Source organism: Camelina sativa, chromosome 11 (assembly GCF_000633955.1).
Source record: "Camelina sativa cultivar DH55 chromosome 11, Cs, whole genome shotgun sequence".
Classification (NCBI taxonomy): domain Eukaryota; kingdom Viridiplantae; phylum Streptophyta; class Magnoliopsida; order Brassicales; family Brassicaceae; genus Camelina; species Camelina sativa.
In genome coordinates this window covers 5,479,205-5,506,756 of record NC_025695.1, presented here as the reverse complement: position 1 = coordinate 5,506,756, position 27,552 = coordinate 5,479,205, and the positions used below count along the sequence as shown (strand labels likewise).

Here is a 27,552-nt window from a genome sequence, read left to right as displayed (position 1 = left end):
ACCAAATCTCTTCAAGAATTTGGCTCAAAGCTCTCAATAACCCATTGCCAATTAATCCTATCTTTACTTTGTACTTTTGTTATTTTGGCATTGAGAAATGCCCTTTTATCTTGTAACTTAAACAATGCTTGTTTGAATCTTACCTCATTTGAATAATGAAATACAAGTATTTTGACAAAAAAAAAAAAGAAGATGTTAAGACATGTTCCACAAAAAAGAATATGATTTAATAATGTGGAAATTTTAATGAACTCGATCGTTGGCAAGTTAAACATGCAATTGGGACTAGGACCTGACATATAGATCATAATGTGAGATTGAATAATGGCAAGCCAAAATGCCAAATACTCTCTCTCTCACATAAATTATTGATGTTTTATGTGCTATCTAAAATCTATATTTTATCTTTCTAATTCACAAATAAAATTTAAACTTTTTTTTAATATATGTAAAATTGGCAAAACATCTATTAGAGAGAGAGGGAGTAATAAACATGATACAAAGCTCCATGATAATTAAATATTCCTGCGATCACAAATTATAATCAAAGCATTTTTTTAATAACATATCAATAACATCGTTTTAATCTACAATTTTCACATACTACAACATAGTTCATATGAGAATCTTTGCTTATCTATCAATTACGAAGGACTATAATTAAACTATTATATTGTCGATAAACCTTCCAAAACCATCTGACTTTTGGGCTTTACTGTCCTCAGCTGGAGAGCTAATTTCCACTTCAAGAATACGAAAATCAGATAACAAAGAAAGCCAATTAGAGTCACAATCACAAGGAATATTGGAATGGACTCTGGTGTCTGGCCGTTCAACAACATTGCAATCCCGTAAGAGCAGCAGAGAGGAGTTGCGATCAAGATATAGAACCAAGTGTACCCTCTACCAGGTGGTAAGAGAATGAAGTTCAAAAACATAGAGAAATAAAAAGATATCGTAATGAATCCCCAAAGTAGTAGACATATTAATCTCCGTATTTACTTAAATAGTCGCCTTTTTGGCATCTTGGTGGCTGTAGTGCTGTTGTATACGTAGCCGTGGTGATGAGTATGGNAGTAATTCATCATTGTTGCTTTGGCTTTGCGGTAATTCCTTGAGAATTATGGTATTAGTATCTTGTTTGGCCTTGTTTTGTGAACCCTATTGCTGGAAGAATTATAGCTTATGGATCCCGATGTCAAGCTGTCCGTTCTTTGGCTTCGGCTTTGGTCCATCCAAGGTCAGTTTGCACCCGGTAGCAACTCTAGCAAATTTCTTCAAGCTTCAGAGCACATTAAACCTTGCTCGAAATATTGTCAAGCTACTACCCTTTGTAGACCTTCTCAAACCGATGAGAAGTGCAGCTTTGACCCCTTTTCTAACGCCAACGAGTCTCATGATAGTGGCTAGTTCCTCATCCATTGATTTGTTCATGGAAGAGCTTGTCGACAATCTTGACCTCACATGTACCAAATCTCTTCAAGAATTTGGCTCAAAGCTCTCAATAACCCATTGCCAATTAATCCTATCTTTACTTTGTACTTTTGTTATTTTGGCATTGAGAAATGCCCTTTTATCTTGTAACTTAAACAATGCTTGTTTGAATCTTACCTCATTTGAATAATGAAATACAAGTATTTTGACAAAAAAAAAAAAGAAGATGTTAAGACATGTTCCACAAAAAAGAATATGATTTAATAATGTGGAAATTTTAATGAACTCGATCGTTGGCAAGTTAAACATGCAATTGGGACTAGGACCTGACATATAGATCATAATGTGAGATTGAATAATGGCAAGCCAAAATGCCAAATACTCTCTCTCTCACATAAATTATTGATGTTTTATGTGCTATCTAAAATCTATATTTTATCTTTCTAATTCACAAATAAAATTTAAACTTTTTTTTAATATATGTAAAATTGGCAAAACATCTATTAGAGAGAGAGGGAGTAATAAACATGATACAAAGCTCCATGATAATTAAATATTCCTGCGATCACAAATTATAATCAAAGCATTTTTTTAATAACATATCAATAACATCGTTTTAATCTACAATTTTCACATACTACAACATAGTTCATATGAGAATCTTTGCTTATCTATCAATTACGAAGGACTATAATTAAACTATTATATTGTCGATAAACCTTCCAAAACCATCTGACTTTTGGGCTTTACTGTCCTCAGCTGGAGAGCTAATTTCCACTTCAAGAATACGAAAATCAGATAACAAAGAAAGCCAATTAGAGTCACAATCACAAGGAATATTGGAATGGACTCTGGTGTCTGGCCGTTCAACAACATTGCAATCCCGTAAGAGCAGCAGAGAGGAGTTGCGATCAAGATATAGAACCAAGTGTACCCTCTACCAGGTGGTAAGAGAATGAAGTTCAAAAACATAGAGAAATAAAAAGATATCGTAATGAATCCCCAAAGTAGTAGACATATTAATCTCCGTATTTACTTAAATAGTCGCCTTTTTGGCATCTTGGTGGCTGTAGTGCTGTTGTATACGTAGCCGTGGTGATGAGTATGGTTATCACCTGAAGCGCGTTTCTGGTTCCGTCTGATATGCCGCTCTTGTAACGTGTCATTTGGATGGAGCAAAATTCCCTGAACGTAACCCGACTCAAATATTCAGACGATGTCTTGACTTTGGGTAGAGCAGCTTTGCTCTTTCCACCCCAACTTCTTATCAGTTTTTCAGTGTCTTTGTCCATGTACCGACCGTTGGCCCGAAGTATGTCTAGGGATGTTAAACCATCTTTGTTCTGGATGTTCCGGTCAAGCGAGAGGCATTTCAACAACGGTTTTACTGCCTGTACATAACATTTCCACACGCACCAAAAGGTTACAAAGTAACCTTCATTTACATTATGTATATATGTATTAATGTATAGATCAAATCATATCGTGTTGTTTTGGTTTAATAACAGAATACTCGTAGATATCAACCTTTAATTTTGAAAAGTACGACATAAGAGAAGAATATTTGAATACATTACCTGATGTTTATTCTGATATGCCGCGACGTGCAACGCCGTGTTGCCCTCACGATCTTTTCTGTTTAAGATGTCTTTCTCCATAGACGCAGCTTCCCTTTGACGCATTCTTTCGATCCATCCCGTAAGCACTTTGATCTCTTCATATCTGCCGTTCAAGACCGCCATGTGTAGAGCCGTCTCACCGCTTACGTTTACATCCAAAATGCTCTTGGGAAAAGCCATGATAAACTCCGTGAGGAGATTGACACCACCTTTCTCCACTACAAGATGTAGTGGTGTCACACCTGTTTAGAAAATTGAATAAAATATCATTAATGTTAGACGTTGCCTATCTATAGAGGAAAATAGACCTCAACTGAACTCATAAGGGAATATGTCAAACTATGAAGTGCGGGCCATATATATGGAGTTCGATCTAAAGTAGAATTACTATTATTCAAGAAATATACCTCCTCTGCCACGAAGACGAACAAGATTGGGATCAAACTTGACTAGCTCTAGTGCTATCTCGACTTGATTGTTCTCCACGGCAAGGTGCAATGGACTATATCCCCGTGTATTTAGTTTATACGTAAACGATGGCATCAACACCATCAACTCTATGGCCATGTCTATTTTCCCAAACATTGATGCTTCATGAAGCGGCGTATGGACATACGGTGATGCTTCAATCTTTTGTAGTATAAAAGGATCTTTATCTACTAAAGAATACAAGGCATCAATGGATTGTGTGACCCAAGCTAACCTTCTATCCATATATGGATTCAGAGATGTTCAGTTTTTTTTTTTTTCTTTTTTTTCTTTTTTTCTGTGCAACGACAGAGAAGTTCAGATAATGAATTAAAATAACTCAATGGAAGCTTTGTCTAAGCTTACATTTATAGAAACCCAAAAAAAATTACGACTGAGGTTTATATGATTGTTTTTTATCTCTTTTTTTTTGGGATCAAATATGACTGTTTTATCTTAAATTACAAAATTGCATTTAATATTTAAAGATATGGGGACAAATAAATATTCAATATTTTAGTAAATTTATGAAAGCATGTAATTCTCGTGTGAATGTGACTTGTTACTGTACTTGATCGATTACCGTATGGCCGTATCCATTGTGGTGCGTATGTGATTTGTTTCTGTACTGAATCGAAAATGAGCATGGAACGTACGTACGTGGTGAGACAAAGTCATGATGTTAATTACCAACGACAAAGTCATTATGTACATTTCTCAACTTCCTACAGTAATGAACAGATTAAATGTGATCCAACGATTTTTGATCCAAAAGTTGGTAAACTCGTGACTTTCACCATGCCCATGCGCCATGCCCATTTTAGTCTCTCTCGATTTGATTTCTGCTATGCAAGATTAAGCATACATATAACTTGATTCAAATTTGTAAGGATATATAGTACAGTAAAGAGTTTTAGTCTAAGACTAGTCGTATAGTTTCAGTTGTCACGTAAATAAATGATTAGATGGATGGATATATAGTGGCTAGGCTAATACCAAACTAGTTAACTATATATAAAATGAATATCGATCACTTTCAGTTTTGAGTCTTTTGACATCAGATTAAAGGAAAGCTCGAGTTTTTCGTAACGCCTCGTTATTTCTGACTTTTATAAAATTTATCCTTAACACTATTTTATATATATATACTAATATTATTTTTGTTGAATTGATATCTGCGTTTTAGGAGTTATATAAGAATTATAAGTAGAACCAGGCAAACGCCGGTAGATGAAAATACAGTATATACAAAGAAGAGTGCATGGACTTGACCCAAATAAACTTGGGCTGAATTATGTTGAAACGAGGCCATGAAATCGTTGGTCCGTGATACTTATCAGTTACTGATGATTAAACCGACTTACCGGTACAAAAAGCTGGTTTATCGTTTACCACCAATAGACATAGTTGATTTATTGTTGACCAAAGCCTTACCCAATTTGGTACCCAAGAATCTATTGCTATTTGCTAGTGCATACTCGATCAAAGGATTTGTTGCTTAAACAAGTTTTACCTTATTGGCGTCTCTTGGTCTAAATGTAACTTCCACCCTTATCAGGACTTGTAGGACTTTCTCAAACTCCATCTAAAATATTATGTAAACTCAACAATATGTTTTGTTCAGTAAGTGCGTTCACTAAACTATGAAATCCAGTTCGCACATAACCAGAAAATGTCGCATTTCTCATCTCTTAGTCCCCATCCTAAGCCGCTCACTTCAGAGTCTGCTTTTTAAAAGGATTATATGATATAGTAAGATATGGCCATTATGAACCCTTGATATATCCTCCTGATTATGGTAAGAGCTCATTTCACAATTACACGACACTTTTTTTTTTGTCTTTGGGTATATCATGAATGAATGAATGAATTGTTTTGGCAATACTAAGAACAAAAATCAATGAAATCCACCAAAGTCAAAATAGAATATGTTTGTGTGTTTTTATTCTCATCAGTTCATCGGTTAAAAGTCTTCAATATTTTGTATACGGGGTCAATGTTAACATTATAAGAACTAATGTTTGAAGTAAATAATGTACTCACAATATCACTTTCATGTTATGATATGCTGCTATTTATATAATTAACCACTAGTCTTATCATTATCCTCAATCAACCTATTTAATTCTTATATATAAGATGGTAAATCGAATTAGGTGAACGGAAACTACAAGACGCAAGTCAACTTTTCTGAACTCAAAAGAAGGAATCCAAACACTTTGTCGTGTGGTCTTTTATCAAAAGTGCTGGTTGATGAACACGTGGCTCATAGTTAGTTCAGTTCCATTCATTGAGCTTTGAAATTGATTGGTATGATGAGCGTTACCAGTTTTGGTGAAAGTATTTTCCTTGTTCAGAACGACACGCAGTGTTCATCATCTATATGGGGCAAAAGAACGAAAACATCTGAGACTCTGACACGTGTGTTCTCGCCACTTTTCATGTTTCATCAAATCCTTAGCCACACAAATGTTTTAGTGTCTTTTTTCTTTTCAGTTTTGTTGTAAACAATTAAAAAAAAAAACAAAAAACAGAGGTTGACCTAGAAAAGAAATAAATTCAGCAGGGGATAAGTATTGATGAGTTGTTTTTTCTTCTCATCCGTCATCATCATCAATAAAAGAAACATCAAATCAAATGGTTGAATCATTGTATGACATTAAAAGAACCAGAATTTCACAGCTCAATTGCAACTTTGCAACCCGATGGCTAAATTAAAAACTTAAACGACCCTTACGAAAAAGAAAACAGTTGGTTGCAAACTTGCGGAATTAAATGCACATATATAATTATATAAAACCGTATTATTCAATCATCACTATTGGAGTGACGGTATACACTTTGTTAAAATGATACATGTTATCTAGACCTAACATGTAACCTAATTTTATACTCCCTCCGTTTCAATATATTGGATGTTTTGAGTTTAGCACACAGATTAAGAAAAATACTTATTTAATTAAAACACTTAACTAAAGCAGTTAGAAGCAATTAAAGTAGGCAAAACATGCTTAATCATTTTGCTCAAAAAAGCAAAAAAAATCTCAATTAATAAAAAGAAATACTAAACCCAAAAAAGCAAAAAAAATCTCAATTAATAAAAAGAAATACTAAATGTCATTTACACAATGGAGGCAAAGTAAAATTTTGATGAATCTGAATTACTTGAAAAAAATAGAGCCAACGTTTTACATAATTGTTTTTAAACTTAAAATTCAAAATTTTTACATTGGAGCCAATGTAAATATTTTGTGAATCTGTGATGCTTATTTAACTTTCAAAATTAGAATAGTTTCTACCTTTTATTTCACAATTCTAAATTATGATTTGAGTATGTCACTACTAAATAATGAGAATAATTTTTTGTTTGATTTAAACGAAATCCCACCAACAGAAGAAGCTTTTAGCAATGGCAATGGAGACTTTGCAGTTGTTCCAGGTATTTTTTGTTTTTTTTTTTTGGCATAATAAAACTGAAGTTAGTTACTGATTAATTTTTTAGTTTCTACTTTTTCTCTGTTAATTCTTCTTAATTAGTCACGTTCTCATATTCTTTGTTTGAGGATAATTTTCTAATTGTTCTATTATTCCAGTTATTTAGGCTCTTTTAAAATTAGTTACGATTTTGTTGTTACATAGTTTAACGTCATGACTTATACAGTTTAATTTCTAATTTGTTTTCTTAAATCTATCTTCTTAAAACAGAAAACGAAAATGTACAACATTCGGGACAAACCAGAAAAAATCTATCAAATGAAGAGCGATGGATGATTTTCAATGCTTTACTAATGAGGAGTAATGATGGAGTGCTTGGAAGAACTGTTACCAGAGAAGTTTCTAATTACTTTTCGGTGCCTATACTAATGGTGCAAAAGATTTGGCGAAGAGCAATAGAAACGGTTCATAATACTGGAACAGTGGATGTATCTCACCGCAGATCTATAAATTGTGGTCGCAAAAGAATCTTGATTGAGCCACACCAAGTCACTGATATTCCGCTCCATAAACGAACAACTTTGAGGTCGATGGCCATAGCTATGAATGTGAGTCTTACAACATTATTTAGACGGAAGAAAGAAGGGTTTATTCGACGTCATACCAATAGCATCAAGCCTCATTTGAAGGAAGACAATCTGAAAGGTAGACTACAATTTTGCATTTCTATGTTGGATAAACATACTATACCTCATGAACCAAAGTTTGTTGATATGTACAATATGGTGCATATCGATGAAAAATGGTTCTACATGACAAAGAAGACGGAGAACTATTATTTACTTCCGACTGAAGAAGAGCCGCTACGTACATGTCAAAGTAAGAATTACATCGGAAAAGTAATGTTTTTAGCTGCTATGGCTCGTCCAAGGTTTGACAAGGAAGGAACGGAGATATTTTCTGGAAAGATTGGAATATTTCCTTTTGTTACTATGGAGCCAGCTAAGAGACGAAGTAAAAATAGAGAAGCTGGAACTTTGGAACTAAAGGCAGTAACATCGGTCAAAAGAGAAGATATAAAAGCATGTTTGATTGAAAAGGTTCTTTCTGTTATTCATGAAAAGTGGCCACTAGAAGATCGAGGGAAAACTATCTTCATCCAACAAGATAATGCAAGAACACATATTGAATGTGGGGATAAAGATTTCCAAGAAGTTGCATCAAGTAATGGTTTTGATATCCAGTTGATGTGTCAGCCACCAAACTCACCGGATCTAAATATTTTAGATCTTGGATTTTTTAGTGCTATTCAATCGTTACAGCATAAAGAGTGTCCAAAAACCATCGAAGATCTTGTTCGTGCGGTAGAAGAGTCTTTTGAAAACTACCCTACGGAAAAGGTAAACCATATTTTCCTAACTCTTCAATTGTGCATGCAAGAGATTATGAAAGTTGGAGGATCAAACAAGTACAAGACACCACATATGAGCAAATCGGTGTTGGAAAGAGATGATCAGCTTCCTATACAAATAAGTTGTGATCCTTTATTAGTCCAAAGTGTGTTGAACACACTAAATTTGTCGAACTCGTGAACTGCTCTGTTTTTTTTTAACTGCTCTGTTTTTTTTTTCTGAAAAATCGCTTTATGCTGTTTTGTTTTTGTTGTTGTTGTTTTTCTTTTTAATTATTATTGTCATGTGTTTGGATAATGTTAATGATCGGCACTTCCAGTAGATGGAGACTTCTTGTTGATTAAATTATGATTGATTTTTATTTGATTTTAAAATTTAAGATTTTGACTTAGTGGGCAGATCAATAAGATTATTCGAAATAGCAAAGATATTTTATTTAGATTATTTTTATTTTTATAGTCTTATTAGTTCCTTAAACATCGTAAGAAACGAGAAGAAAGAAACTCACATAGAACAATAGAGAAGAAAGAGAAGCTAAAAAAGACTTGGCACATAAATCTTTAACATAACCAACATAGCCTCTTCTACTTCTTTGTTGGGATCAATCGATCCTTCGTGGAAATAGATTTTTTTGTTTAAATCAAAGTTTCGAGGGTTGCTTGCACTTATTGGGCGACTGGGTTGAGCATCTTCTTTTTCTTTGATTTTTTTTCCTTCTGATTTTTTTTTTGATCCATTTGAGTGTTTAAATAAATTTATTTTATTTTGATATGTAGAAGTAACAACTGTTCCGGTTTTATAGTGGGTGTTGAGAAGAAACTTTTTTGGGACTAAAAAGAAATAAATCTGAAAAATTAAATTTTGTCAACTGTATCATAAGTTGTAATCTTGGAAACTAAAAGCAATAAACTTTAAAGATAAAACACTTTTAAAAAAATAAAATAATATTAATTTTACATAAGGATAAGAAACATCCTATATTTTGAAACACCAAATAAATCTCAAAACATTCAATATATTGAAACGGAGGGAGTAACTAATTGAATTCATTCACATTAAAACACGTACAAATCAATAAAATATCTCCGTAATATTTAAGATATCTCTTGGATCTTTTTACAATCACAACTTTCGATTAACCGAGTGAATACCAAATCTATGTAAATGTAGTGGAAACATTTTTAGAGTAAATTAGTCAATACAAAACTATAGATTATAGCACAAATATAAAGAGTTTAGAGAACGTTGGTAGGTTGTGGCTTGTGGTGAAACTTCCTCACGTAAATTCTCATCCCACCACAATCTCTACCTACTAACTGCTAACTACTTTACGACCAGCGCCCTTTCGCTGTTTTGCTTTTATTAATTCTCTTATGTATCTCCTTGACTCCTTTGTTTCTACTTCCATTTTTCTTACAATCTTTAAATTTTTAGTATACATTATAGATATCTTATCTTTTTGTTAGAGAAATTATAGTAATCTTTTGAAGCCACCTTTGTGTGAGTTTTGCTTATGCAATTGCCGACCCAAGTTTGTTCCATTCTGGCATTCTCAAACCTAACAGCATCTTTCTAATTCCAACTTTCATTTACACCCAAATTGTTTTTATAATATACTCATATGATTTTATTAATATTACTGGTCTATAGTTTGAAATATAAACAGAACTAATCAATTTTTAAATTAACATTTTAATATATATGTTTATTAAATTTACTAAATACCAAATTATATATACTTTTGTTATATCTTCTAATTATTTCGATTGTCCGAATGAAACTCATCTCATAATGAACTAATATTTGTTCAATCACTCATTATATAATTTATAATTAATTTAACTATTTCTAGAAGTGACACATGTCAGAAAAACATTTAAACCAAAAAAAGTATCTAGACAACTCATCTTTAATTTGATTTGGTAATATATATTTGTACTATTCAATAAGAAACAAAAATAAGAAAAATTGGAATTTGATATTAGCTGGTACTACTAAATTTGGAGTGTTTCTGAAAGAAGACACACGTTACAAAAATTGTCAACACGTAAACAAAAACCAATAAGGGATTGACTTGTGGGATATTGGATAACCAAGTTATTGATTAAGATGGTTAGTAGGGGTGAAAATTAATTAATTAAGAAATACAAAAAAATACTTAGGTGTAAAAAAAATAATAAATACTATAAGAGATGAGGTATAATAAAAGATGAGTAGCTGGGAACGTGCAACAGAAAAATAGTTCACCCAACTTGCTCCTATTAATACTTTGCCTCTTCTCTCTTCCTACTTCTAACCTTCTTCTTCCTTTCACACACTTATACACACGCTTTCGTTTAACTCTCTCCTGATTCAATCACTAATCAGACGCAAAAGAGACAAAAAAAAACAAAATGGATCACGACAAGTCCACTTCTTGTTGCTGCGTTCTTGATGCTTCCACTTATGTTGGTTTCTGGATTCTCAAGAAACTGCTTAGCAGAGGATACTCTGTTCACGCAGCTATTCGTAGAAACGGTATCTTTCTCTGTTCATGCAGCAAATGGTTTCGTTTCTTTCGATGGTTTCGAGGTATAAAAAGGGTTTTTGTTGGTTCTTGATTCGATTATTTTTTGTGTGTGTGTTTTGGTAAACAGGGGATAGTGAAATTGAGGAGAAGGTGAGAGAGATGGAAGCAACGGAAGAGAGATTAGTGGTGTACGATGTTGATGTGTTGGATTATCAAAGCATACTTGTCTCTCTCAAGACATGTAACGTTGTCTTCTGCTGCTTAGATAGCCCCGAAGGATACGATGTAAGCATCTTGTTTAGATTCTGAGTTTTAGATTAAGATTGAGATCATTAATTGTGTTAATTATCATCAATTATAGGAGAAAGAGGTGGATTTGGAGGTGAGAGGAGCGATCAATGTGGTGGAAGCATGTGGAAGAACAGAGAGTATTGAGAAGATTGTGTTCTCTTCTTCGTTAACAGCTTCAATTTGGAGAGACAACATTGGAACTCAGAAGGATGTTGATGAGAAGTGTTGGAGTGATCAAGACTTCTGTCGCAACAAAAAGGTTTTTTTTTTTCTCAATCTCTCTCTCTCTCTTTCTTTTTTTTTCTTCCGTTTTTATGAATTTTGGCTGGTTAAAATATTACTCGTTATTTTAAGTGCATTTAAGTGAATAAAGTTTTAGTGAATTATGAATTTAAGTGAAATTTTAGTGAATAAATTTGGACCCACAAATTTAAAGTTTATTATAGGCTGGATTAGAATAACTAATTATTTTCTGACATCTTTATTTATTGTAGCTAGCTCATATTACTATATAAGAAGAAAGCAGTTCTATTAAAAAAAATTGAATTTTGAACTATTATATTACAAGGAATTGTTTTGTGGTATCTTTTTTTTTTAGAAAATAGTCAAAGATAGGTCTTCATCAAATGTATTGTCACACTATCTCGAATCATTTGGTTGGGCGACATAGAAAATTCCTAAGGGGTCAGATTAATTGAATATATTCATTTTTTCCATGACTCATAAATACATACATTGTACAACCTCTTGATTCGATTATACAGTTTGCCTTTGGGAAGATTAGAGGGCATATATATACCCATATATCTTAATTTTATTTTGTTTTGAAATAATTAGATACAGATGATTTAGTAGTACTTTAGATTAGACGGTGCCATTTTTTTTTTCCTATAAAAAAAAATAATAATGATCATCATAAATGGACTTAGCTAACATATGCGACAAATTATTCGGGGACAAAATTAACGTGCATAGCTGTATGTCATCGACTTCAATTCGAGCAGTCAATAACACGAAATCGGAGACTATTCCTTTACTTTATTTTTTGTTGTTTCTTGTTGCTACTATTTTTAGGAATTTATTACTCTCTTTATTTTTGTTGCTTTTTTTAGTACTAGTAATTTACTTTTCATGGATGCAGTTGTGGCATGCATTGGCAAAGATGTTGTCAGAGAAAGCAGCTTGGGCATTAGCCATGGACCGTAGGCTCAACATGGTCTCTATCAACCCTGGTCTCATCGTCGGACCATTGGTCGCCCAACACAACGCTAGGCCCACCATGTCCTACCTGAAAGGTACGTACGTGCATCCATATAATATAAAGAAATGCCACAAATGTCACAACAATACAACATACTGTACATGCACTCGGGATTTGAATTTGATGAAATGGTTTTTTGTTTTTTTGGTAACAGGAGCTGCACAAATGTATGAAAATGGTGTGTTAGCGTACGTAGACGTCACGTTTTTAGCGGATGTTCATATTAGAGCATTCGAGGATGTTTCAGCTTGCGGTCGATATTTCTGCTTCAACCAAATCGTCAACACAGAAGAAGAAGCTCTCAAGCTTGTGGAGAGTTTGTCTCCTTTGATACCTATGCCACCGAGGTACAATTTATTGTTTCGTTTTAATTTGAGTCATTGTTTTATGCAATTTTTAATTAGTCTAATACTATATATGTATTTATGTCATTTAGGTATGAGAATGAGATGCACGGAAGTGAAGTTTACGAAGAAAGACTAAGGAACAATAAATTAAGCAAGCTGGTAGAAGCTGGCTCTGCTTGTTAATTAAAGAAACCTTTTTTATAATTTAAATTGAAAATGAAGACACTATACAAAAGAAAGGTTGTAATTTGTATATTGATCTTCTCATAGTAGCGTTTGTTGCTCGTGACCTATCTTTTTCAAAAAAGTATACATTTCCTCTCATTTTATGATTAATATATATGAGTAGTCTTTTTTGATTTTGCTGGGGGCACAATATGAATGCTTTAGACATCGTAATTACAAAATTGGTGAGAGATATAGTTGTCACGTATACAAACCTTTCAAATCGATGTCTCCTATAATTGTGCAATAATAGTAGAATGCGTTCCGTGAAAGATTGTGTTTGTTTTCGTACATGAAGACATATTATTTATAAAATCAATAAGAATTTTTATTTTTCATCTTACATAATGTAGAAATGATATTGTTTTCACATGATTTATGCTTGGTAAAACAATGAAATTTTTTATTTTATTTAGATCACCACAAAAAAAACCGAAAAGCTATGGCATGCCATGAGGTTTTTCTATATACGAAATTACGAATGGTAAAATCCTTACACTCTGCTATCTGTAGAAAAAGACGTACAGTGTTAACTATAGCTTGGATTGGCCCAATTAAGATATTAGATGGGCCAATACGAGGCCTGAGATTGCTTACCAAGAACAACAAAACTTTTTAGGTAACACGGCGCCGTTTAATAGCTTCTTCACCATTGAACCTTTCTTTCATGTGCTTCGATTCAGATCTCTTAAGAAAGCGGAAGATAGATCGACGATCAAGATAAGTCGCGTTGAAAGCTTTTTGTGCAAACTCTCGAAAAAACCCTAGACTGAAAGATGGTACTGATCGAATCAAGTGAGAGTGAGGATGAGATCCTCATCAAAACCGAACTAAAGCCATCGTCTTCGTCTTCACCGCAGCAACCCACAGAGACGAAACAAGTCGACGGAGATGATTCCGACGGGTTCGAGACTGCCAGCGAACGTGAAATCAGCGATGAAGAAGGAGAGGAAGATGGTACTAAAAACGACGACGTCACTAGTCAGGAGGAGAAACCACAGCACTCGGAGAAGAAGGAAGAACAGGTTGAGCTAATGAGTGGAGGAGAAGCCATAACCGACGACGGATCAAACAAGGTGATTCCGCTTTGATATCTTTTAGGGTTTGGCTAATTCTGGGTTTTAGGGGTTCATTAGCTACTTGTCATTACAATTTTCATGTGAAAGTTTGAACCTTTGGATGAAATTAGTAGAGAAATGCTTTAAAGCTACTGTTGACAGATATTGAGGATTCGTCTTTTTGTTTGTTTGGTTTGTGTTGAAGGAGAAAGCTATGGCAGAAGCAAATGAAGCTAAAGCGGAAGGAAATAAATTGTTCGTTAATGGCCTTTATGAAGAGGCATTGTCAAAGTATGCTTTTGCTTTAGAGCTTGTGAAGGAGTTTCCTGAGTCTATAGAGCTTCGATCCATATGCCATTTAAACAGCGGTGTATGTTTCCTCAAATTGGTATGTTCTTTTGCATAAGCGGTCACAATGTTTATTTGGTTACTTCTTGGTCTATTGAACTTCGATTGAAGATGAGTATAGTTCTCAAGATTTCTCTGAAAATTTTGGCAGGCTAAATATGAAGAAACTATCAAGGAATGCACGAAAGCGTTAGAGCTAAATCCTAGCTACACTAAGGCCTTGGTTCGAAGGGCAGAAGCACACGAGAAGCTTGAGCACTTTGAAGATGCTGTCACGGGTGAGTGTTCACGAGTATTTATGCAAGCAATAACCGTCTTTTCCCCTTGAGGTTTTCTCATGAAACCAATTTATTAGAATAATTAGCCAGGAGTTCTAGGTTAGTTTCTGGCACTTGTTACAGGATAGATAGTTTTTGGTTGTAGATCAGGTTTATTATTGGAAGAGTTCACACTGAGTCTCTGCTCTTCTCATATGCAGACCTGAAGAAGATCTTAGAACTTGATCCTTCAAGTGATCATGCTAGGAAAGGGATACGACGTCTTGAACCTCTGGCTGCTGAGAAGCGAGAAAAGATGAAAGAAGAGGCTATAAGTAAGTTTGGGGACTACTTCATCATAAAATTGTAGATCTTCTAGCATCTAGATTCTAGAGTGATTCCTTTTGGTCAAATTATCCATCGTTTTATAGACTAACTCTGATGTCGAATATATTTGTGTTTGTAGCTAAGCTGAAGGAGATGGGGAATTCGATCTTGGGTCGATTTGGGATGAGTGTGGACAACTTCAAGGCTGTTAAAGATCCCAACACTGGATCCTACTCTCTTTCTTTCCAAAACTAGTCCTTAATATCGTAGTGGTCTTTGATGTTTTGCTTCTACCACTTAATGTTTAGCAACAATCTGGTTAGTACTGCAATGTGTTATTGTTCTTGGTGCATTGGTACTGCAAAGATTTGGAATTAATATAGCTGTAAATTCAAAATTCAATGCTACAACAATGGATAAATTTCCCTTTTTTCGTGGTTCTTATCAATATGTTGGTGTGATACAGAACATACAACAAGCTATTTTGGATTCAATGGAATCCCATGAAGAAAAAAAACATCAAGAGTTGCAGATTCTGTGTTATGGCATGCTGCTCCAACTACTCTTTGTAAATTCAAAATTCAATGTTACAACAATGGATAAATTTCCCTTTTCCATGATTCTTATCTGTTTGTTGGTGTGATACAGAACATACAACAAAGCTATATTATAGGATTCAATTGAATGCCATGAAAAAAAACCATCAACGGTCCTTTAGAGTGTTACAGGTTATGTGTTATGGCATGCTGCTCCAAGTACTCTTTGCTGTTCATTTCTGTTAATCTACACAAAAAACAAATTCGTTTGGTGAGTGAGATCCGACAAATCTATATAAGTTATAGTAATGAACCACAAAGATTTTTGTTACATTACCTACTGATGGTTCTGTCTTTTGCAAAACCTAATTCGTTATCCACACAGAGCTCAGAAACATCGTTCTTTCTTGATCTCGACGATGTTCTTGGAGCCATCGAATTCGCATCTGAGATTGTTACAATCTTTTCCAAGAGTTCTTGAGGACTTGCCTCAGCTGTACACGACAACCTGGCTCTGTTCTCATACATCACCTGCAACTCTTAAACCATAGTTACGTTAGATCTGATGAATGGTTTGGTTGTGTCATCTTGGAAAACTACAAAAACTGAAGAGATGGAACCGGGTATCTGCATACATCGACTAGCGTGACGAATCTATACGCAGCAGTCCGGTTATGAAGACCAAACACTGGAATCCCTTCCAATGCAAGAGTATGAAACTTCTCTGCAGGTAACATGAGGGAGAAGAATAAGAAACGTTTTGTGATAAGATTTTCAGATGAGAGAGAGTCAAAAGCCGAGTAACTTACTGAACAATCCAAAGTAATCCGCAGCTCCAAGAGGTCGATCGCATAACTCTTCAAAAGGAAAGTATGCACATCCATTGGCACCTAATGGAATCTGTTCATGAAGTAGCATTGGTCTGATGAACAACTTATATGTAGACAACAGAAGTGTTGGAATAACACAAAGATTTGGTATTTTAACTGTACCTGTAATTTTCTTCCCATCACCACTTCTACTACCTGTGGACGCGCAATAACATTGTCTCCAATCAGTTGTTGGAACTTCTGTTTCAAAAGGGTCGAAAGATCTTTACCGATGAAATAGAATCCTTGCTCAGCCTGCACAAGTGAAGAAACGTGCTAGTTATTGAAACTCTGCTTTACATTGAAGCCAGTATAGTAAGTGTTTAAGAGCAGTACCGAAGTCAGTTTCCGGTAATCAACCGATGAGCCAATCTCATGAACCACACACCGTTCCTACGAAAATGGAACATTGATGGAATCTTTGAATTGGAAACATAAAAAAAGATTGAAAATGNTCGCATAACTCTTCAAAAGGAAAGTATGCACATCCATTGGCACCTAATGGAACCTGTTCATGAAGCAGCATTGGTCTGATGAACAACTTATATGCAGACAACAGAAAGTGTTGGAATAACACAAAGATTGGTATTTAACTGTATACCTGTAATTTTCTTCCCATCACCACTTCTACTACCTGTGGACGCGCAATAACATTGTCTCCAATCAGTTGTTGGAACTTCTGTTTCAAAAGGGTCGAAAGATCTTTACCGATGAAATAGAATCCTTGCTCAGCCTGCACAAGTGAAGAAACGTGCTAGTTATTGAAACTCTGCTTTACATTGAAGCCAGTATAGTAAGTGTTTAAGAGCAGTACCGAAGTCAGTTTCCGGTAATCAACCGATGAGCCAATCTCATGAACCACACACCGTTCCTACGAAAATGGAACATTGATGGAATCTTTGAATTGGAAACATAAAAAAAGATTGAAAATGGATTAATGGAAGTTAACTAGATTTACCTTCAATGAGGAGATGAAAGGTAGGAAGAGATCTCTCTGGAGTCCTCCTTCATAGAGTTTATCAGGGTTCCGATTCGATGTAGCAACAAGAATCTATGTTTTATCTCACAAGCATGGACACAAGTCAGCTCAACACATAAAATTAGAGATGATTGTCGCAGCTTAGTGTAAGTAAAAAAGCACACTTACGACGCCATTGTTGAAGAGATGTCCGAAGAGTCGGTTAAGTATCAGAGCATCTGCAACATCAGTTACCTGTAATAACAGAAACGTTAGCCAAAACTCAAATGGGTTCATTCAAAGATGATTACTTTGGAGAAGATAAATATATGAAATAAGTGTATACCATGAACTCATCTAGACATAGCAAGATTGCATCATGAGCTATCTCTTGGGCAACAACTTCAAGTGGATCTGATAAACCCTTGTGCTTCTGCAAACATTATGACCCGAAATCAAACGAGGTATCTCAAAAGGCTAAAGCTTTGCCACAAAACTCAATAGAGAAACAATGGGAACTCAATTATCCATACTTGCAAGCGGCTATGAACACTCAACATGAAATCATGGAAATGTATCCTCTGCTTCTTCCAAGTGCAAGGCCTAAAGAAAACAAGAGAACTGTCATGAAACCGCAATGCTCTATTGAAAAAAGACAAGAATTTGATAATACAAACTTACAATTGATCAAAGAATAAGTCCATCAACATAGTTTTTCCTGTGCCTACACCTCCATAAAGGTATAATCCATTGACAGGTGAGTTAGAAGACTGCGGCATGAGCCGAGACCAAAACCAACGGCTTCTGTATCACACAAAGCACACAAATTTGTGTGAGAACTTAAGTTCTCAATTCCTAATAAACAGAGAAGTTAAAAGGCTCAAGGCTAAGAGAAGAGAAGGATCACCTTGAGAATTTATCAGAAGTGTTGTACCGATCCAAACGACATGTATCTACTGATTCCACAAGCTCATCATGTAGTCTTTGAAGCTCTCTCAATGCACCAATCTGCAACATTTCAAACACACACTTAAGCCGCAAGTAACAAGAACCGCACTTTTTAACCTCACTGCTCAAAGTTTCAATGAAGTAAAAAAGAGTGACTATAGTTGTTAATCATACTTGGCAGATATCTCCAGTCATGAGTTCACCATCACTGATTCTTCTCTCATACTCAACAAGCGGACCAGTTCTCTTCACATCTGCCATCATTCAACAAAATTCAGTAAATCATAAAACACCAAACGCTGAGATGAATCGAATCCGATTGAAATAAGAGTAACAAAAAAAAAAAAAAACCTGATGAGACGGTGAGCCTAGTAGAAGTAGTAGTAGTAGCAGGATCAGCTGCTTCAACTGCTTCTACTGATAAACCTCTCAAGAAACTCAACCTCGAACACAAACTTGAATGATCAGTGCTTGTTGTTGTATTCACCAGAGGTTGGTTTTGACTGACACCGATCAAAAGTTTGCGGCTTTTCGAGCAGAACGATGATGAAGAATAGCGTTTTTGATTGTTCCTCAAAGCCCATCTAGTTCTACTGAGAGATGATGATCTAATGATTGGTCTCATCGACGAATTCAGCTGCTGAAACAGAGAAAGAATCAACAAGAATGAACACAAACTTCACACATTATTGCAGGCATACATGTCCGTTTTGTAAAATTAATATATTTAAGCGTGACGTAACGCTCAATTACAATTTAACATTATTGATGAGGACTCACCTTTAACTAAAGAAGAACAGCTCCAAATTCCAAATTCCCCTTAGAAAGTATGAATTTTTTCGCCCGGAAAAGAAAAAGAGGAAAACTTTGCGATTCGGATACTGATAAGAATTGGGCACAAGAGGGGGAAACGTGAATGATGAAAAGAATATTGAAAAGATTAAAAAGGTTCGATGTTTATGTAATAGATGCTGATAAATAAAATATCTGGATAAGAGAGACCCAAAAATAAGGAAGAAGATCAAGAAGAAGAAGATTTAACTGTTAAGTTTTGAAGAGAGAGACGTGATTAATGAATTGAGTTTTTTTTGTTTATTGACTAATTAATACAATTTCGATCTTTTTAAACCAAAACAGAATGTGTTGTATATCCTCTAATTACAATTGTTAAAATGTTGATTTGCGTAGTTGTTTTCCAGGTCATGAGGATAAACATTTTGGGATTTTCCCATTCTTTAAGACAGTTGACTATTTTTATTCTTCTAGACAAAAAAAAGCTAAATGTAATTTTTAATCCTAAACTTACCCTAGTGATGATATATACAAGTCCAATTAGAAGTTTTATAATGATAAATTAGAAGTTTTATAATGGATAAATTGTAGTTATAGAAGAATATTCTGCTGAAAAGAAAAAAGAAAAAGTAGAATATTCAAAACAGAAGCTTCTCGATGCTGCGTTAGCGTACCGCATTCAAGTGGGACTAAGCAAATGTCTATCTCAAGGGCTAAGCATCTTCCAAGTGGGAGGGGAGAGATAAAGTGAATCAATCCCACCTTGGTCCTCATAGTCCTTATTATGATCTAACCAACAGCTTACATATTTAATTTGATTCATCTTTTTCAACGTTCATCCAAAAGAGTTTGGTTTCGTCAACATTTTCTAGTTTTGATCTCAATGAGTATTAGTTGAAAATAACAACAACGCACCTATTAATGGTGACTGGTTGCATTGCGCATGCTCCCACGTGTCCACGTCACTTCTTACATTGTAAACGTACATGTCTTTTTCTGACCAACCCGGCAACCCCATACCGCTACTTTCTTTGTTACATTTTTTGTTTTTGCCATAATAATGACAAAACTAAAATGTTGACTTTTTCAAATAATGGGCCAGAACTACTGATAAAAGAGTTTTAAAGCCCAAGTTTCAGAATCTTTGTCCTAAACCCAAATAAAAGCGTAATCACACTCACACGCCAGCCAAGCCAACAAAACATATCCTGCGTGAAAACAAGTGTCTGAGTAGGAAAAGACGACAAAGAATGTACAGGTGTCAGAAGCTGATTGGTTTAAACAGACGTAGACCTAAATGCTTGTCTCACACCAATCCATTAGTGAAGAAGAAGAAAGGATCAAAGCAAAATGAATTACAGATTTACAGATATTGAAAAGCCTTATCTTCTTCGTCGTCTCTTTTGATCTTATCTCATGGCGAATCAAGGAGCAAAGAAGCGTAAGGATGAGAATGCTAGACACATGTCTAGGCTCCGTCTTATAATGATCGTTTGCAACGTACACTTCACGTTATCCTTCATTCCTCTGATTCTTAATCCTTAGATTTGGTTAGATACGTTACTTGGATCACATTGGAACCACAAAACACTCGAATTTGATGTTTTGAGACTTGAAAGTTTCAGTTTTTGAAGTCAAGATCAGATGATTTTGTTTCGATGGTTTTGATTTGTTTCCAATATGTGTTTTGCAGATTTTGTATATCATAGTGAGGGTGATAATTTCGCATTCAAGCTTTACATGGAAACATTGGATTGGTCTTGTGGCTTGTGCTAACGTCTTTAGGTTACGCGATTCCTTATAAGCTTCTTGATCAAATGGCAAAGCCTAGTGCTACTGATGATGGTGAACTTATTGACGGTGGATTCGACATGAGCACTGGTGGAATGTGTGGGTACGTTTTGAAAAAGTTTTGTCTTTTAGATTGATCTCAACTAAGAATAGAAAGTGCCCTGCTTTTGACTCTCAAGTGTGTTTCTGTATGGTTGGATTCTTGTCTCCATAGCCAATATAGCTCTGTTCATTGATTGTCTCTTCTTATTCTTTAGTTAGAAGCAGTGTAAGGAGGACTGTTTCATTATCATGGTTCATGAGTGATGTTTGAGCCACCACAGTTGTGGTTCTCTCTGAGTTTCGTTGCTTATCAGTTGCTACATAATCATCATCTTTATGGTTGCTTAGATTAATCATCATCACAAGCCTAATTAATGCTTTCTTGTCCTTGCAGATACTTGCATGATGTACTTTATATCACCTGTTTCATGCAGCTTGGATCTATCATCTCTGGAAAGTTTTGGTACGCTTATCTAGGGGTAAGAAAGATGGAAGCCCATCTAAGTTTTCTTATATACTTCAGGAAAACAACAGATTTGCAGCGTCTATCAGAAATTGAAGCAACCATTTACATTTGCTATTTTTCTTTAATAGATTCCTGCATTTGGAACCTACAAAGCTTCTAGTCTTGTTAAGGGATTCCTGTCTCACGGTTCAGAGGTAATCACTTAAGATTTGAATTCTCTCACAATGCTTTGAACAATGGGGAAAGATAACACATAGCATTAAAATGGACTGGGTATTGTCTCTATGACTGAACTTAGGGAGGTGTAGAGGATGACAAGACACGCAAAAGAGGGAGAAGATGGAGAGAAAAGCTTCTAGAGGGCAAGTCGTCAAGACAAGATCACGATGAATGTCTTAAACATCATCTTTTAGCAAATCATAGTTTGGCAAATCTTTCTTCAAACACACAAATGCAAAGTGAAAGGGTAAATACTCTTGCCTTTTGCATGTACCTGTTGTACGGATGTAGCTGTGTCTTTACACTGTTTGACTTCAATGGTTGTGTCAAAGCTAAAGTATACTAATTGTCTTGAGTAGGATACAGTAATTTCTCTGGAAGATATAGACTTTTTGTTCTTTAAATTCATGCGATATTATGGTGTTTTTGTGAGCCATAAGACGACAAATGTGAGAGTTGAAAATTCAGATTCATAGCTATTCGTCTAAGCTTCATTGGTAAGACCTTTGACAGTAACTATGGGGAAATGATGGAAAAAGTTGGGAAGCTCAAGAGAGACCATTTTGTATTAATAATATTTCATTTCTTAAATACAATCAAAGACTAAGATACATAATAGCATGGAAGAACTAATAATATTTGAGAACAAACGAACACAGAGACTATAAAGATTCTTAATGAACCCAAATTACAACTTGTTATATACAAAAAAGCTGCCATGTACTTGCATATCTTTGGTATTGGGTTAATTTCACCTGGTGGTGGTTATAGAGAAGAGATTGAATTCACGTTCCAGTGTCCACGAAGATTCATTCTTGTTATTGATACTTAGCGTATACTCCTGGAAATACCCATTATACGTAATCACCGATACCGTTGCTCTGAAAAAGACGAGAAACACAGAAAGATCATCAGGCTTTCGTGGTGTAGTTCTGTTCCAGAACTTGTCATCTCACCGCAGATTCAAAATGGGGTTATCCTAAATTCTTACCTAACAGATGTAAACTGAGATGGAGATGATGATCCTTCAAGTTTGTCTATCTTCCTAACCACTGCATAACTGTAATACAAACAAGCAACATACAATAAGCCTTTTGAGTTCTATAGCCTAATAGATCATTAGCAGCCTCCAAATGAAAAGCCTTTCACCTTCTAATTCCAGAAGAAACTGCGTTACGGAGCACATGATGATGTGCTGGATCTAGTGCATCACTCACGCTGTCTGGTAGAACCGAACCAAGAAAGCTGGTAGACCTTTTGCTTCTGAGAAGACTCTGAAACTGTTAGAAACCTCAGTAATGTGTAAGGGAAGTAAGATTCTGATTCTTGATCCTCACCTTTGGTTTATGGCCAACCTTAAAGAGAAGGCATGAATGGAGCCTGAAGAACTCGTTGCAACTAATATATCCGGAAGCTCTGTCGATGGTCCAAAAGACAGTGAATATATAGTAGATGGGTATGTTCCTCTCCTGAAACTAAATGACTGCAAAAGAAAGAAAAAATTAAGAATCTGTAGAAAAAACGAAATGATGATGTACCGAAAGAGTAGCTCTTCACCTTAGTAGCTTCCGAAACAAGATGGACTCGGATCAGAGTTCCTTGCTCAGATGCTGTAGCAATGTACATTCCATTTGAAGAGAGTGCAATCGCAGCCAATGGAGAACGATGTGCATCTATCTGTAATCGATATGAACAAAAAAAACAGAGAAATGGTTTCATTGAGTTAGTTATAATTGAGTTCAGTATGCAGCTCAGAAATCAAATTTCTATTCCAAAATTAGGTGAAACATCTAGTAAACCTCACTATGAGACTGCAAATCCATGGCGTTGTAAACCAGAACAGATCCTTTCGTCACACTAGCTGGAACAGCTAAGTAGCAGGCTTCAAGACAAGGAGAGAATGCACATAGACCTGATAAAAGATAGACATTGTTTTTAATGTTTCCAACGAACTGCTAAGGTTAAAGTTTGATGAAGGAAACTTTATGAGCTATAATACCTTTTGGATTTGGCACGGTGTCGATAGTATCAAGCATGACAAGAGTATTCAAGTCGTAAACGAATGTTTTCTCTAGCAGCATAACAACAAGTCTGATAAGAACCAATCACAGAACCATGAATTGACTCTCAAAACACAAAACAAAAAAACAATCAGAAGACTTAAGTTCAGTAACAAACCTTTTCTTGTTCATACGGACAGCGAGTATAGAAGTTAAAAAGTTCAATTCCCTAAGAGGTGAACCCGTTGTGGTCTTAAACAAACAAAGACGCCGTGGGGATAGAGAAGCCTATATATATATTATGAAATTCTCCTTAATCAAACAAGATCAAATCCGATTATTGAAAAAAAATGTTTCACAAAACACACAAACCTGTTCACCAGCTCCAACAATGGCAAGTAGATCTGAGCTATACAACATTTCAACAATAACAAAAGCCCCAGCAGCTAACAACAAACAAATAAAAGGCAAACAACTTCAATACATTAATAGTTTCAGAAAAGAAATTGAAGCTTGAAAACAAATCTAGCTTTTCTACAGGTTTCAATATTCAAACACTATCCAATCTAAAATCTACAACATTAATGCGTGGTTAACGTCTGCATAAGTTGTTTTCAAACCCATCAGTTATAAACGCCGAAAGATTCAATTTTTAAGGACATAGACAGCAAAAAATTAGATCTTTTGATCAAAACCCAGAAACTAGAGAACCAAAAACGAAGAGAGAATTAAAGTTGGGGGGTAATGATAAAAACTTGCCTCGTTCATAGCAGAGTCTGCCTGTAGTAGAATCGAATATTTTGAAAGAATCTTTCCAACTTATCGCAAAACCACTGCAATAATCGAACAGACAACAAAAGGGCAGGCTTTTGAGTTACGTTATCTTGAGAACTAAAAAGACAGAGTTTTTATTTTTTTTCATGGGAGATCCACTAAGAGAATCGAATTCACCTATTATCTTGATTGAAAGAAACACAATAGATGGGAGAAGGAGAGGACTGATTCGCCATGTCTCCCAAAATTGTAATAGAAGACTCTTAATCGTCAAAGCAGCTCCTCCTGTTTTTTTTATGTCTTTCTTCTAGTAACTCTATTTATATATGTTCTGTTTTCGTCATCTTCTTCCTATTCTTACTAGGAAACGTTGTCGTTTCTTCATACTAGGTTAAAAGCTGTTTTTACATGATACCTATTTTTATTTTGAAAAAATAATATAAATTAACATATTATTATTATTTTGTTTTTTCTATGCACCTCAAAATTTAAAGATTATGTACTATAAATCAAATTTTTTTAATGATAATATTTTTAGTGTAATTAAGTTATATTATATCTTATTATCTTACATGACATATGTCATATATTTTTGTAGTTGTATTCATATTTCAAAATCATTGTGATATCATAAAATTTATTTTGCGGTGTTAGTTATGCATATTTTTAATTTATTTATAGGGATAGCTTAAAAAGATTTACAATGTTTCAATTAAGAAAAAATCAAAAATAATAAATAGTAGGTTTGCAGTGTCTTATACATATATAACTAAGTGAATCTAACCATAAATTATTAGACTAATACATTTTCCATAAAAAAAAAATAAAAAAAAAAACAGCAACTACTTATTAGGTTATTATCTTACAATTTTTAATTGTGTCTGGATTTTGATTTATATGAAATGATAATGTTTCATATAGAAAACAATAATTAAACTATACATCATATATTATATGTATATCATATTCAAATAAACTGAAACTTTTATTAAGCTAAGATATCATTGGTTAAATCAAGAAAAAATAATGATATTGTAGAATTTATAAAATTATGTGTGATTTGAAGTACGAAGTCATGAAGGTTATACTGAGATATGTGTTTTTTTTTTTAATAGATAATACACAAATTGATGTATCAAAAATAACTATCTGAGAGTTATAAAAGTGCAATTAAGTGCGTACTAATACATTTTTAACATGTTCTATTATATTAAATTAAATTCATTGAGAACACTACTATGATGTTATTATGAGAGTTACAAACAAACTTTTATACTTTTCCAACTCCTAAAATTAAAATCCACTTAATTTAAAGTGAGTGTTGGTGGGTCTATAATTTATTCAAAAGTATAATATGTTACACATAAATTGTTTAAAATGAATAGAAATATCTAATTCTTAAATAACTATGGAAATTTAAATAATAAATATGAATAAATTATAAAGGCAAGAAATATAAAAGAAATATTTTATTTTTATATAAATAAAATAAATATTGTAAACAATACTAAATATATATATTATTTTTTAATTAAAATATAGAATCAAACTCTTACAACACATATGAGATATGACAACATTTGATATTAGTGAGAGATAAGGAGATTTTATTTTCAGTTATAATTATATTTTAATATGTGAATAAAATGTAGTGTGTTAATTAGATTTTAAATATTAAATATTGTTTAATGCAATTAAACAATTAGAAAACTAATAAAAATATTAGAAAGCATTAAATGTATATGATTCTGTTTCTTTTCCAGAAAACGTTGTCGTTTTGTCATTGAGTGAGATAAGATTTTGTAGGTTTGTGATAAGAAAATTGAAAACGACACATGAGAGTCAAAGTTGGACAAAAGTCACACAACGCATTAAGCTTAAGAGGACCACAACGACACAAAGCAAAGCAGCTTATGATAACAATAAAACAAACAGAACTGTTGATGCTATTTTAAGTGTATGTGTGTGAGAGAGAGCAAATCAGATTCTGGTCAAAAGAAAGAGTCAAACGTCTCATAGTTTCTTCCTTTGCCATCATAATGTTTGTTAAAAGCAAAATAGCTCTGTTTTGTTTTTCATCCCCAACTTATAAATCAAAGAAACTCTCACACACACACACCTTCCAAAAAGTTAATATATACACATCAACATAAAGAACACAGAATCTCAAACTGTAGGAACTTTTTTTTTTTGCTTTGAATCAATTCACCACCATTTACATGTCTATATTATAAAAGTGTAGAGCTTTGTCAAATGATATCTTTCTTTCTTTCTTTCATTGTGTTATCTTGGACCGGATAGTTCCATGGCGAACGAATCTAAAGGCTGATGATCATCGTCATCATCGAAAGCCGAAGAGCCAAACATTTGGTAAGTTGGATCATTGCAATGTGCGTCAAGCCTTGAGACAGAAGTAGCTGTAGACAGAGAAGATATTGTCTTGAAAGAGATATTGGCATGGTAGAAATGTGAATGGTTATGCGAAGCAGCCCATCTCTCTGCTAAACCATCGCCTTCGAGCATCAGAACTACTTCAGACATTTTAGGACGATGAGCCGGAAGATATTGTGTGCATAGCAAAGCCACTTGTAACATCTCTCCAACCTCGATCTTATCGTAGTTTGTCCCGAGTTCTCTGTCCACCAGTTCCTCAACTTTCATCTCTTCATGCAACTTCCTCACCTAAGCAAAAGTCACAACATGCGGAGAAAATGTTAATTTGGTTGATCTTATAAAAGTAATCACAAATTCTGAGTCTCATTGCTTACCCATTCAAGCATAGCTCCTTTCTGGCTGACGGTTTTACCAAACTCAAGAGCTCTCAATCCAGTTATGAGTTCTAGCAAGAGTATACCGAACCCAAACACATCGGTTTTCTCAGAAGACTGACCGGTGGAGAGATATTCAGGTGCAATGTGGCCAACCGTGCCACGAACAGCAGTTGTGACATGAGAATCCGCATGGTTAAGGAGCTTTGCAAGTCCAAAGTCACCAACAACAGCTTCAAAGCACTCGTCTAAGAGAATATTAGCTGCCTTTACATCTCTGTGAATGATCTTGGGATCACATTGCTCATGTAGATACAACAAACCTCTCGCTGCACCAATTGCTATCCTCTTCCTCATGTTCCAGTCCAATGCCGGTTTAGCTACAAAACAGTTAACAA

General features: G+C 34.5%; 8 protein-coding genes across 9 annotated transcripts in view; 4 read left to right on the top strand and 4 right to left on the bottom strand.

Moving 5' to 3' along the window:
- LOC104727659 (ankyrin repeat, PH and SEC7 domain containing protein secG-like) lies at nt 669-3,767 on the bottom strand. The gene is made up of 6 exons (XM_019231766.1): nt 3,461-3,767; nt 3,012-3,295; nt 2,471-2,825; nt 2,154-2,211; nt 1,301-1,477; nt 669-990 (listed from the first exon to the last, which is right to left on the bottom strand). Exons 1-6 carry the CDS (start codon nt 3,765-3,767, stop codon nt 669-671), a joined length of 1,503 nt encoding a protein of 500 aa, XP_019087311.1.
- On the top strand, nt 7,310-8,548 carry LOC104727658. The gene has a single exon (XM_010446746.1). It carries the CDS (start codon nt 7,310-7,312, stop codon nt 8,546-8,548), a length of 1,239 nt encoding a protein of 412 aa, XP_010445048.1.
- On the top strand, nt 10,492-13,135 carry LOC104721802 (cinnamoyl-CoA reductase-like SNL6). Its single transcript, XM_010439873.2, has 6 exons — nt 10,492-10,885; nt 11,005-11,162; nt 11,239-11,427; nt 12,310-12,463; nt 12,584-12,776; nt 12,866-13,135. Exons 1-6 carry the CDS (start codon nt 10,762-10,764, stop codon nt 12,957-12,959), a joined length of 912 nt encoding a protein of 303 aa, XP_010438175.1. The 5' UTR covers nt 10,492-10,761; the 3' UTR covers nt 12,960-13,135.
- Nucleotides 13,644-15,617, top strand: LOC104721800 (tetratricopeptide repeat protein 1). 2 transcript variants are annotated; one of them, XR_757083.2, is made up of 6 exons: nt 13,644-14,077; nt 14,265-14,447; nt 14,559-14,685; nt 14,886-14,999; nt 15,131-15,309; nt 15,458-15,617. XR_757083.2 is itself a non-coding variant. In XM_010439870.2 (5 exons), the coding sequence occupies exons 1-5, from the start codon at nt 13,778-13,780 to the stop codon at nt 15,244-15,246; spliced, it is 840 nt and encodes a 279-aa protein (XP_010438172.1). In that variant the 5' UTR covers nt 13,644-13,777; the 3' UTR covers nt 15,247-15,433. The 2 variants fall into 2 exon arrangements, 1 of the variants encoding a protein (XP_010438172.1); XM_010439870.2 differs by lacking the exon at nt 15,458-15,617 and having other exon boundaries at nt 15,131-15,433.
- LOC104721801 (lactation elevated protein 1) lies at nt 15,532-19,431 on the bottom strand. Its single transcript, XM_010439872.2, has 15 exons — nt 19,083-19,431; nt 18,654-18,942; nt 18,477-18,556; nt 18,262-18,362; nt 18,036-18,158; nt 17,888-17,957; nt 17,701-17,787; nt 17,544-17,609; nt 17,355-17,447; nt 17,211-17,267; nt 16,998-17,129; nt 16,337-16,427; nt 16,163-16,251; nt 15,865-16,058; nt 15,532-15,774 (listed from the first exon to the last, which is right to left on the bottom strand). The coding sequence occupies exons 2-15, from the start codon at nt 18,925-18,927 to the stop codon at nt 15,714-15,716; spliced, it is 1,518 nt and encodes a 505-aa protein (XP_010438174.1). The 5' UTR covers nt 18,928-18,942; nt 19,083-19,431; the 3' UTR covers nt 15,532-15,713.
- LOC104721799 (transmembrane protein 208 homolog) lies at nt 20,404-22,060 on the top strand. The gene is given in 7 exon segments (XM_010439869.2): nt 20,404-20,594; nt 20,788-20,859; nt 20,861-20,988; nt 21,322-21,406; nt 21,522-21,587; nt 21,692-21,716; nt 21,719-22,060. Coding segments are annotated over 7 exon segments (525 nt in total). The 5' UTR covers nt 20,404-20,510; the 3' UTR covers nt 21,784-22,060.
- On the bottom strand, nt 22,149-24,663 carry LOC104721798 (autophagy-related protein 18b). The gene is made up of 11 exons (XM_010439868.2): nt 24,564-24,663; nt 24,372-24,445; nt 23,985-24,058; nt 23,791-23,900; nt 23,612-23,703; nt 23,412-23,524; nt 23,170-23,289; nt 22,950-23,095; nt 22,762-22,875; nt 22,604-22,672; nt 22,149-22,493 (listed from the first exon to the last, which is right to left on the bottom strand). The coding sequence occupies exons 1-11, from the start codon at nt 24,620-24,622 to the stop codon at nt 22,364-22,366; spliced, it is 1,101 nt and encodes a 366-aa protein (XP_010438170.1). The 5' UTR covers nt 24,623-24,663; the 3' UTR covers nt 22,149-22,363.
- LOC104721797 (probable LRR receptor-like serine/threonine-protein kinase At4g30520) overlaps nt 26,507-27,552 on the bottom strand; it is an 8,232-nt gene continuing 7,186 nt past the window's right edge. Inside the window, exons 11-12 of the mRNA XM_010439867.2 lie at nt 27,155-27,301; nt 26,507-27,068 (exon numbers count right to left, since the gene is read on the bottom strand). Of these exons, the coding sequence (XP_010438169.1) occupies nt 26,670-27,068; nt 27,155-27,301 (546 nt within the window). The 3' untranslated portion in view covers nt 26,507-26,669. The remainder of the gene's footprint in view (nt 27,069-27,154; nt 27,302-27,552) is intronic.

What these genes read in the sequence shown, in the direction of transcription:
- LOC104727659 (XM_019231766.1), bottom strand. Translation starts at nt 3,767, where the DNA reads ATGGATAGAAGGTTAGCTTGGGTCACACAATCCATTGATGCCTTGTAT. An exon ending in TCGTCTTCGTGGCAGAGGAG is followed by an intron (nt 3,296 to 3,460) that starts GTATATTTCTTG and finishes TTTTCTAAACAG; the next exon opens with GTGTGACACCACTACATCTT. An exon ending in AAGTCAGATGGTTTTGGAAG is followed by an intron (nt 1,478 to 2,153) that starts GTTTATCGACAA and finishes AAATTCTTGAAG; the next exon opens with AGATTTGGTACATGTGAGGT.
- LOC104727658 (XM_010446746.1), top strand. Translation starts at nt 7,310, where the DNA reads ATGAGGAGTAATGATGGAGTGCTTGGAAGAACTGTTACCAGAGAAGTT.
- LOC104721802 (XM_010439873.2), top strand. Translation starts at nt 10,762, where the DNA reads ATGGATCACGACAAGTCCACTTCTTGTTGCTGCGTTCTTGATGCTTCC. An exon ending in CGCAGCTATTCGTAGAAACG is followed by an intron (nt 10,886 to 11,004) that starts GTATCTTTCTCT and finishes TTTGGTAAACAG; the next exon opens with GGGATAGTGAAATTGAGGAG. An exon ending in ACTTCTGTCGCAACAAAAAG is followed by an intron (nt 11,428 to 12,309) that starts GTTTTTTTTTTT and finishes TCATGGATGCAG; the next exon opens with TTGTGGCATGCATTGGCAAA.
- LOC104721800 (XM_010439870.2), top strand. Translation starts at nt 13,778, where the DNA reads ATGGTACTGATCGAATCAAGTGAGAGTGAGGATGAGATCCTCATCAAA. An exon ending in CCGACGACGGATCAAACAAG is followed by an intron (nt 14,078 to 14,264) that starts GTGATTCCGCTT and finishes TTTGTGTTGAAG; the next exon opens with GAGAAAGCTATGGCAGAAGC. An exon ending in GTGTATGTTTCCTCAAATTG is followed by an intron (nt 14,448 to 14,558) that starts GTATGTTCTTTT and finishes AAATTTTGGCAG; the next exon opens with GCTAAATATGAAGAAACTAT.
- LOC104721801 (XM_010439872.2), bottom strand. Translation starts at nt 18,927, where the DNA reads ATGAGACCAATCATTAGATCATCATCTCTCAGTAGAACTAGATGGGCT. An exon ending in TAGGCTCACCGTCTCATCAG is followed by an intron (nt 18,557 to 18,653) that starts GTTTTTTTTTTT and finishes GAATGATGGCAG; the next exon opens with ATGTGAAGAGAACTGGTCCG. An exon ending in TGATGGGAAGAAAATTACAG is followed by an intron (nt 16,428 to 16,997) that starts GTATACAGTTAA and finishes CTTCATGAACAG; the next exon opens with ATTCCATTAGGTGCCAATGG.
- LOC104721798 (XM_010439868.2), bottom strand. Translation starts at nt 24,622, where the DNA reads ATGGCGAATCAGTCCTCTCCTTCTCCCATCTATTGTGTTTCTTTCAAT. An exon ending in CAGACTCTGCTATGAACGAG is followed by an intron (nt 24,059 to 24,371) that starts GCAAGTTTTTAT and finishes GTTTGTTGTTAG; the next exon opens with CTGCTGGGGCTTTTGTTATT. An exon ending in CACCGTGCCAAATCCAAAAG is followed by an intron (nt 23,525 to 23,611) that starts GTATTATAGCTC and finishes ATCTTTTATCAG; the next exon opens with GTCTATGTGCATTCTCTCCT.